The sequence below is a fragment of the Rhea americana genome, unplaced genomic scaffold (assembly GCF_003343005.1).
Source record: "Rhea americana isolate MKP2758 unplaced genomic scaffold, rheAme1 scaffold_25, whole genome shotgun sequence".
NCBI lineage: Eukaryota > Metazoa > Chordata > Aves > Rheiformes > Rheidae > Rhea > Rhea americana.
The window spans coordinates 859-11,773 of NW_028186368.1; the positions used below are offsets into that span (position 1 = coordinate 859).

The 10,915-nt window shown below is 37.9% G+C and overlaps 1 protein-coding gene across 1 annotated transcript in view; it reads left to right on the forward strand.

Moving 5' to 3' along the window:
• Positions 1–980: 980 nt before the first annotated feature.
• Positions 981–10,915, forward strand: part of LOC146594735 (cyclin-dependent kinase 19) — a gene marked incomplete at its 5' end in the record, with an annotated part of 72,612 nt that continues 62,677 nt past the window's right edge. The window contains one exon of the mRNA XM_085306983.1: positions 981–1,091. Within this exon, the coding sequence (XP_085163109.1) occupies positions 981–1,091 (111 nt within the window). The remainder of the gene's footprint in view (positions 1,092–10,915) is intronic.

The window sequence follows — 10,915 nt, forward strand, 5'->3', positions numbered from 1 at the left end:
GAAGAGCCTATGGTTTTTGGTAAGCTTTTCTCTGAAATGACCTTTCTGCTTTGGGAGCAAGGGCTCTGCAGAGTGCCATGCAAGCAAAGCAGGGATCCCGGGCAAAAGCAAACTGAATGGTAAAGTAGTAACGGTGGGGCAGTCAAACACTGTATCATGCGTATGAACAACCGGAGAACAGGGCAGTTGCACAGGCTTTGCTCTGACATTTTTTAATTCTGGTGCTCACCTTTGTAACCGTAATGAGGTTTCTTTAACAAGAGAGCTGTTAGGTTTGTATATACTAACATTTTTTACTTCAAGATAGACTCTGAGATAAATAAATGGCTGTGCACCCGTGGGCTTAGGATAAGGGAGCACAGCTGGGAAACACACAACATGTCCTGTACACTTTCTGAAATAACTTCTTCTTTTTGGGGAGTGTGCTGAGAGAGGGAAAGGGGGAAGCCTGGCTCGCGGTGGCCAGGTGTGCTTGTAGAACGATGAGCCTGCACAACGGAGGCTCTTTAAACCTCCTAATTTTGACTTTCTGAAGATAATGCGTTGAATCGCTGGCATATTTTTCTCTAGGGCCTGTTTTAGGACTGAGCTTGGTGAATAAGTTACTGAAACAGAAACTAATGAATCTTCATCCTTAGTATCTGCCATAGTTGTCTGCCTGCATGTTTTTAACCCAGAATAAATCTGTGCTGGTTACTCCTCTTTGAAAGAAGGTTTAGCTAACTTGCATTTATCCTGGGTAGAGTATGCATTCAAGCAGTTGCAGTGGTGACTGCTCATGTGCAATAAMTTTGTGTTAACTAACACTGTTGGTTTGTATAGCTGCACTCTTGCTTTCTTGGCARCTGCGTGCATGGCTACAGTATGTCCTGAATTACCTGTTTATTTARTCGTGGTAAGGCACCTGCTTTTTGTTTGWTTTGTTTTGTTTGCTTTTTAGCAAATACAGAAATAGCTTTTTTTTTTCTATTTCTTTGCAGCTTTTACGAGAGCTGAAGCACCCTAATGTGATTGCGTTACAGAAGGTTTTCCTTTCTCACAGTGACAGAAAGGTTTGGCTGCTGTTTGACTAYGCTGAACATGATTTGTGGGTAAGTACAGATTTGCCTGAGTGTTTGAGATAGTGTAATATGAGCTTGAACAAACTGAAGTGTGTGTGGTGTACCTTCAGATAACGCAGAGATACAKAATTGTTTTGCTCTGTAATTAAGGTCTAACTGACATCCTGCTCTCAGTCTACTTTGATCTTCCCTTTCAAACCTATAAAAGGCTATGGAGAATCTTTAAAATGTCAGATTTCATTTTTAAGACARAACAGAGTTTTCCTAGAAGATTTAGATTGAGTTAAAGAAAGTATTCCTAAATTGAGATCTATTAAAACAGAGATTAGAAATGTCTTTAATTTATTTTTGCTGTSGTTTACCAAAAAAAGGTAACAGAGAGGCCAAGAGACTAATTTACTGACTTCTACTTTTCCCTGAGATGCCCTGAAAGTGACCAACATTCAATCATTAATTTTAAGTGGTGAATTTTGGGTACTGGTATGAGTGGGATGAAAATAAAGTAAGCACTGGCTAATTGGACCTACTGATATGCTGTCACTATATGGAAAAGGACTAGAGACTTAAAGGTCAATTTTTAAGTTTCCAACAAAGTGTGATAGGATTTAGTTTTATCTGTTCTTGAGGTAAGCATCAGTGACATATGAATTGAACTTGGAGATGTATGTTCAAGCTCTACACCTATCAGTAAGATGGAAGATGCTTGAACCTGGGTTTTGGTTTAAGCCCAAGAGATATCAAACACTTGCTAAGATAAATGTGTTTATAATTCCTTTCAAAATACTGGCAAGAAAGCAAGTGATAATATTATTGCTTTTTAAGGTTTCAGTAGTATAGAAGTTGCCATTACTGATGTTACTGACAAATTGCTCAATTATTTATACTTACCTCTCAATAGCTAATGCATACGTACTTCTCAGTGACACAAATGAAATTGTAATCTGGAAGTAAGTAAACTTAGATCAGGTAAAAAGCTGCTTGGCTCAGAACAAATCAGGCCATGAGATTTCATTGTCCTTCATATGCTTAAAAATTGTTTAATTTGATTTCTCTTGTAGGGTAGCAGCTTTGCTATTCTAAAGTTTTCTTCATCAAAGTTCAGTGTACGCTGAGAGTTTGTGTATTTCTCACAACTGATGGCAGACATGATGAACAGGAATGCAACAACATAAAACTCTRTTTGGACAGAATTTAATTTATTTGTGCATCAATTGAGTTTACTCATTTTTGTAGAGCAACTCCAAAAAATTTTACTGCTATGTTGAGTAGCAGGTTTAAAAGCCCTTCCTTTCTAACCTTTTCCATTTGAATTTATTTTGGACGTGTGKTTTTTTTATTATGTGGTGATTTTTCACATGATTTAACAGCCTTAGATAAAGAATCACTACATTCTAATGTTCTTRCCACTCCCTATGTCTGGTTAGGTTTGGTAATAATCTCAGTATAGTTAATTCTTTTATATTATTTGAGATTGAATGTTTGTTACACTAGCTATTTGATGTGAACTGGTCTCGCACTTCTTAACTCTCTTTACTTTTTTCTATGGAACATGCTACACAAATCATTTTCCCTTTCTGTATACTTACTTGCCCATGTTTCCTTGCTTCTTAAGCTTTACAGGAATTCTTTTTTTTTTTCCTCCTTTGCATAAAGTTAGCCATTTTCAAGGCACTCTTGGTTCTGGCTTAACCTTGCTCCTCATTTTCTTTTCTGTCAGCACCTCCCAAGCATCACTCTTAAATTCCCCTTTTGTCTCTTTTGCTCACTCCCAACTTTGTGTCTTTTTCCACGCTGCCTCCTACACATGGAACAGCCTCCCAATTAACGTACGTAAAGATCCTTCACTATCCTCCTTCAAAAAAACTCCTGAAAATCCACTTATTTTGTAACGCATTTCAGTATAATAACCACTTGTCATTCTGTTTGTGTTGTGTTGTGTTTTGCATTTCCTATGCTTACAGCTTGTGCCCTTTCAGCTCTTTGGGGTAGAGATTTGGTAGGGAATTGGCGCATTTTGTTACTATTGAGCACCATGTGCCCCCACAGCACTACATGAAAGCAAAATAAGTCTATTCATTGTGGGTATCCATTTGAAAAGATTTAAATTTTGGAATGATAGATGTGCKCTCACTGGAGAGATGTAAATTCAGAGAGACCAACAGTTTCAAATATAGGCAYCTAAAATTAGTTACCAGAATTTGTACTGAAGTGTGAGAATCGGCGGTATGTTCAAAGCTGCCCAGCTTTAGTAACTCTCACTGGCTTCAATGTGAGGAGTAAATGCTCGTCACTTATAAACATCAGATTAATTAAAATCATTAAATTTTGGGCTTCTGTACTGAAAAYATTTGGCAAGAGATGAATAAACTATATTAGATGCTATCGTACTTTGTTCATTTTGTAATACTGAAAAAGATTGTACCATTCTAATGAAGAAAATTGATGGTGCCAATTAAGCTTATTAAAAAGTTCTTTTATAGTGAGCAAGAACTTTTTTTAAAAAAAAACTCTATATTTAATTCTCAAGGGTTAGACTGCTCAAATCTGCAATTTGAGCCTGCTTTATAATTTGCTGTAACTTCTAACAAGGGATGAGGAAACCAATGCTCATTCAGAACTGCTTTTGACTGGTAGTAGGAAGACTTACTATGCTGTCCTTGCCCACAAACATTCACCATTTAATTGCTAAGCCTATCAATGATTTTTTCCTTCATCACCTCTCAAATTATATTAGGCAATCATTTGTAAAGTTACAGGAAAGAATGTCTAAGAGTATAGCAATTCTTTTGACCAATGGATTTGAAACACCTACTTGCTTTTATTTCTGTAATTCTCRGTGTAATCCACAAATGATTTTCTTGTGATTTCCTTGGTTATTAGTTGTTGTCAATTGGTAAAATTTTTAGGATACTGGATGTGCCACATATGTTAATTTACAGTTTGTTGTTCCTGCTTTTGTGAGGCATATTCCCTTTTCAGTAGTTACTCATAATGTCTTGGATGCTTTTAATCTCAATTTCATTCAGGTTGTCTGTCTGACTTAAATTATGTTGAGATAAAAATATAGTTTAGTTGACACGTAGCTGAGTTAATCTTAAACCTATGTGTGCAATTGATACTATTTTTGCAGTTCCCTTCTTCCAATACACACTTATGGCTTAACAGCCTTACAAACTATATGTGGATAAAATCTCTCTCCCTCTCTCAGAGAAAAAAAAGGTGTAGTTCCCTCAGCTGATAAGTCTCTTTTCTGCTATGCTTATTATTGAWTTAAAAAGAAGTGGTCATTTTAAATGCATGAGTTTTTGCTGTTTTATCACTAAGAACTTAACTTATTTTCCTATTCAATTTTCATATATGTTCTTGTTTTATCTTAGTTTAAAGCTTTATACTGCTGTCCACAACTTCCTATGTAAGACTTATGCACTTAAAGACTATTCAGATTTATTTGAAATATATTCTGTGCAGGATGGACAACACTGGACTTTTCTTAGACTTAAAAAAATTTATAAATGAGATCCTGTGCCAGAGGTGAATTTTATTTGGCAACAGTGTAGTTTTTAGCCATTGGAGAGGTTATAAAACCTGTAGCTTTCATTTTGTTCCCAGACAGTTTCATGTACCTTTATAACATCTACTCTTTAATATTGGAAGTAAKTTCTAAGGCGCACGAACTTTTACTTAAATGCTGCAAATAAACATACCATTCAATATGTTCAATTCCATAGCCTCCATAATTCTTAAATAGGATTCTTGATTCTAAGCAACATTATTGCAACTGTTTTTATGTTCTGAATTGATGGGGTATGGTACACAGTTAATTCTCAGAATCATTTAATATTTATACATAATTTCAAAGCCTAAGATCCACTGTCCTGAAAATCTATTGTCATTTTTCATTAAAATCAAAAATTTTTTATATTTCCTCATCCTGATATGCAGTGACTTTTTGTCACAATAAAATRTGTTGAATATATTTTTTTAATGGCTATAGGTGATTGAATAGTTTATTAAAATGATTTGGTAATATTGAATGTGATGATATATTCATTATCTGAGACTCATTAAACAATGAATATGGATATTTTTATGGTTTGGTAAAATGTTCCTCTTTTATTTGGTTTTAGTGATCTCTAGCAAGTACCTTCAATAGCAAAGAGAACTGAAAAAGTTGGAGTAAAATTAATTGTGAAGTTTTCCTTGATACCAATAAAAAAATACAGACAGACCAATTTTGTATTATATGGAATATTTGTTTAACGGATTCTGTTTTTTAAAATTTAGGATAGAGGTTATAACCATAGTTATGCATGCTTGAAAATGATCTTCATCAAGTAATGGAAAGGGGAAAATATTCTTCCTACACAGGAATTCCATAAAACGAGCCAACTATCTTGTTATACAAATAAAGATGCTCAATTTCAGTTAACAATGTTTTGAGTAATGTTGCTGTATGATAAATGAAATTGTGAGTGTGCAACATACTGATTTGTGCAAAAACCTTGCAAATTTCTTTAATCACATGAACATTTTCTAATAGATCTAAGTTTTAAAGTCTTCTTCAAATCTGGTATGATCAGCCGTAGTTCTTACTTCTTCTAGGTGTCAGTGTAGCTTTTAATCATGAGGCTAATTCAAGGGGTAGTTGATGATAAGTATTTTTACATGAATGGAAATATTTTTCTCCATGTAGCAGTGTTTTTTTGTTGTTGTTGTTGGTTTTTTTAGTTTTCTATAGTCCTGTGTCTGTTTTGTTTTATTCTAGTCCCACTCCATTAAGTGATTCTTGGTGCAGTCTCTCTGTCACAGACATTATTGCCATTATAGATATCTTCCTGCTGGCTGGATAGTAGAGGATTTGCRGAGGAAGAAGGAATTGGTGTGGGCTTTTGCTTGCCTTAATGTTACATTTCTTTTTTTTATCATCAGCCGTTGTTATGGCAAGTTTTCTTTATGGCATGGTTTATCCTTTGGTAAATATAATAGATAGGATCTTTTTTGATGTGAAAGTAATGGTTGGATTTTATGGAGAGCAGCAGCTTGCCTTTTGGATAGCAGTCTGCTCTGAGAATGCATTCATCACAAAACTCTTGGATTATTTCATTTGCTTTTGCTGGCAAAGTTGTAGGGGTTTCTGCATCTTGGGGCATGAGAATTGGAGTAGACAACAGATAGGAGCAGAGCGCAAAGACAGAGACATGGATGTAAAACCACAAAGTCTGTAAAGGATTAATGTGGATAAGAGTGTCCTGAATACTTACAGTATCTCAGATATACTGGACAGGGTAGTTGAATTCTGATTTCCAAAAAGTTCCTGGACTAAAGCTCCCTTCACTGATACTTGCARTGACCTCTTGTCACTTGGTAATGGATTTTTCATAAAGCAGTTTGGTTAATGAGATTCAGTGGAAGATGCTCGATAATGGCAGGGCTTACCATGAGGGTGCTGCAACACACCTTTTKTTTCCCCCCTCCCTTCCTCCCTTTTTACAGGGCTGTTTTATCAATTGTTGTGGAACACCCAGATTTGGAAATTTCAGTGGTTTCTGTAGAAATAATTTTACCCATTTTTGTTTTRTTTTCATTCTGTACACTGGACAAAATATTTTGGGTGTCTGAAACTTTGGTGTCTAAATTTAGTTCCAAGTGTAGGCATACGAAGTTAAGTGATTTATCTTTGGAAAAGCAAACAAATGTTACTCTGGTTAGCTGGGGCTATCTTGCTCCCTGTGTTTGAAAACTGTGCAAACAATACACATTCAGTTTTTAGATTTAGACTTTATTTTTTTGATTTATTTTTCATAGCTTTTAGGTGCTTTACCGTTAAAACTTATCTGTGATGGTCACCTTTGTTTGGATATTGATTGCTGAAGAGAGAGGGCAGAAATCATTTTATTCTTTAAGATGATACTTGAAACCGTATGATCTGAATCTTCCTCTTGACCCTGGGACAGATTTAGTGTGTGTCTAAACTTCAGTCTCTTGAGTAATAAAACATAATTATACTTGTTTAGCGGTGCATTAGAAATGTCTGACATAATTCTGCTTTATTCTCAAAGCTCAGATTAAGAATTAAATAGAAAGACGAGTTTTGCAAAGATCTGGGTGCAGACAGACAAYTTACCTCATCAGGGAGAGTGGGAAACCATAGTTGAGGAAGGCGTCGAGGTTGCCRTGAATACATTTGCATTTGATAGATTCTTGCAATATAAAATAGCATTTCCTTGAGTGGTAGGGTTCAAGAAGCCAGGTTTTCAAGTGATTTGTATCTTGAAGTCAGGCTCCTGTGTGGATCATCTTATGTTACTGAGGTGGGAGCTCACACTGTAACTTCTTTTTGCCAGGCATATGTAAAATCTCTCCTTTAGCTGACTTCTTATTTTAATGAAACCTTTCCAGGTCTAACTTATTTACTTATTTTAGCCTCTGCCATACTGAACAGTAGTTCTTGGAATCAGGAATAGGTTGACACAAAAATAGAGTAAATTTGCATCAGCTTGACTTCCTTAGAAACAGACTAAATTTAGGTTAGGACCTTGCTGAATGCTCATTTAAATATTGACTAAATACTAGGAGTTTTCATAGAATAAATTAAATGGTTTTGCRATATATATTGTCTTGCATTATTTTTACACTGTTTATGGTGGAAGATGTGGAAAATGTACGTTGTTCCTCATAAGCCAATTTTCAAGCTCCTTAGGACACTTCAGAAGCTAATGTAGCAGAYGCATAAGCAAAGTGGTTAAATACTCTTTCAAGAGTCACAACTGTATAATTATTGCTTAGGTTTGTTTCATTTCTTTGTGTATTGCCATTTATATGGTCTTGGCTTTGATAAAAGTTAATTTTGATAAAGTCTTGCTGAAATAAGCCTGTTCGCCCGTTTTTTCCTTTCAATTGTTACACATTTTTTGAAGTTGAAAAAGAGGAATATGAAGTTAGTAAATAAGACCTATGGTCACAGAGATTGTAAATAGCAAATTATAGAAAGCATCTGAAGCCTCATTAATTTTCTAAAGGGGTAACAATTTTACATTTTAATGTTGTTCAGTGAAGTATTACTTTATTTATAAATCAGACTTAAAGCCACTGCCACAAAGTTAATGTTTAGTTTAAATTTAAAGCATAATATATAAATGAAATGGAAATATTTCTAGATTGTATTTATTTTCAAAAGCAAAAGCCTAATTGTCTCAGAATATTAACTTTTTTTCCTGTGTTTTTTGGAGTCAAGTTAGCAGCAATATGTTTTTAATATTTGGGAATTTGAAAATACGGTTGCCTGCAAAGGGAAACTGAGTTGGCCACTTCTACTGGATATTTCTTCAGGTTTCATTTACTTCATATGACTTGCATGCCCCTGCTTTCATTGTGAATCTTCTTAGTTGTGTCAGAAGGAGAGCTTGCTGTTACGTGCAGTTTTAAAACTCAAATTAGACAATCTTTTAAAARTGTCATCTAGAGTGTTCTGGCAAATAAAAACGAAATTAGTGGAATAACCTTGGAGAGGGGTTTCTCTTCTGTTGCATGTAAGTAAGTGATGTAGCACACTGGCACTTACGGCTGGGCTGTTTTGCTGGATGTGCCTCAGTATTTTGCAGCCTTCGGGGCACTACCAGAAGGAATGGGGAGTCAAGCCAGCTTTAGCAAGTGACAGTGGAAAAAGATGGAGAGGACCTTGAAGCTGTTTCACCCTCTCTCTGCTCATGTTCTCACTACAAACTTGCCTCTTTGACTTCATTAAATTGTGGAAAGTTCTTGTGTTTTGTTCGTGATGGTTATTGCCTGTGGGCAGGACTCAGCAAGGAACCTGCACACTTTAACGTTAGGAGCTGTGGTGTCCTGTAGCACCTGGGCCCCGGGGAGCATCTTGGGTGCTCTTTTAAGAGCTCGCTGGACATGTAGAAACTGATATAACCCTCAGCAGTCTGAACAGGGCACTCCTCTGTGATGTAAAAGGAGAAAATACTTCTTTTATTTCCTTTTCTTACCCCTTTAGGTAGGAGAAGGTCCCACTGCCGCTTAAAGCAGAGGAGAACGCTTAGTTGGATTCAGTCACCTCCAGCATGTGATGGGATTCAGGTCTATACGCCMGCTTCCAGGACAGCCTGAACACTGCACCGTTGTGCCAAAAGATTTATTGGATCTTAGGCAGAAAGAGGATGGTTCTCTAGTCGGTTCTCTAGTCTAGTGGTCAAGGCAGTCATCAAGGGAAGGGAAAGATCCAGGTTATAATTCCTTTATTTTATTTTCTAAACACTGTGTCTGTATGTTTGTGTATTGACTACTACTTCTTTTTTCCTGCATCGGAGGACTGAAATTATCCAAATCCTCATTAGCCTTAAGGTTAGGGATATTACATGCCATACTTAAGACTGCACGTTGGGACTACCCAGGAACTGGAGCTGGTAGCGAATGCCTCATTTCACTTGCGCGGTGCAGTTGTGTGTAAGGAACTTATTAGCTTGCACTGTCACCTGTACCCGTTTCTACAGCTGAGGTCTCGGATTTAAACTGTTAGATCTTAAGTGTTTTGTGACACGGAAAGAGCATATCTCCCTGTGTAGCTGGTCAGCAGAATTGCTCTGGTCATAATTCTTTCGATGTAGTTGTGTTGGTATCRCGTCCTTCGCTTTGGAGCTCGTGATGCACCTGACCTGCCTGATCCATGCCTGATTTCTGCCTGACCTGAGAGACTTTTGTCAAGTTACGACCATTCATTTATTTCTATTGTGCCTCTTTATTTTTTTTTTAATTTGTATTTGTTAATTTGGGGATATTTTCCCCAGCAGTAGTAGGACCATATAGGTATATTTCTGAAAAAAATAAAGAAATAAGAAAGGGCTTGTGCTCATTGCTTCCAGTAGAAGAGACAGGGATCAGTAATGGCATCTCTTTGCTCTTCTGATTCTTAGAAGGATGCTGCCATTCCAGTAGTTGTTTAGTCCTGCTTGTGTGATGGTCTTTTTCTGTACTTGCACGCAAGAAATTGGAAGAACTMATTTTTCACAAACCTCCCGAGAATAGGACTTGGTCACAAGGGCAGTGGCTTCATCCCAGTGGCATGGGACAGATTCAGCTTCTTAKTTCCCTGAACTATTTGGCTGCGTAGTTTATTTTTAGTTTACTTTCAGTTCAATCCTCAGATCTTAATTGTGATAGAGTCAGGTTGGCTGTTGTGACTAATATAAACCTGTCTATATTAGAGTAAGTTAGCAGCAATAATTTTTATTCATTTTTCTAGGAAATGGGATTTTATTTAATGGAGATACTGCCTGCTTAAAGCAAAACTATCAGTTGCAGTTCATGCTCGTGCGATTCAAAACGCGTGCAGTCGAAAAAGCGGAACGCCTTGCTGCTGTTGCAGTATTTGGGCACCTCTCTCTCTCTCTCTCTCTCGTGGTGGTCACTGAATTTTGCTGGTGTTGGTGGCTGGGGCTGTGCAGTGCCGTAGGTGGTGGAAGGCTCTGCAGCGGATCGCCTCGCCGGGTGTCCTCTGAGCCGTTTGCTACGCGCCTCTGGCAGCCTGGAGGCCCCGCTGTTCCTGCAGGAGCACCTCGCGCTGGCTGTGGCTGTGTGACGACGGCTCCCCTGGCTTCTTTGCGAGAAGCAGAGACCGCAACAAAACGCGGCGGAAGGCAGGAACAAAGTCGAAATCGAGGTGCAGTGCCGCGGGGGGCGAGAGAAGCAAAATYGCCCGCGCGCTTGCCCCGAGGCGGAGGGCGAGGAGCGCGCTTCCGTGGCGGACGGGCCGCCGCCAGAAGCAGCTCGTCTGGGCCGCGCGGCGTGCGGGTGGCGTTTCGGAGGCGGACGAGCACGGGCTGGGCCACGCGCTGGCCCGGGAGGCGGCGGGG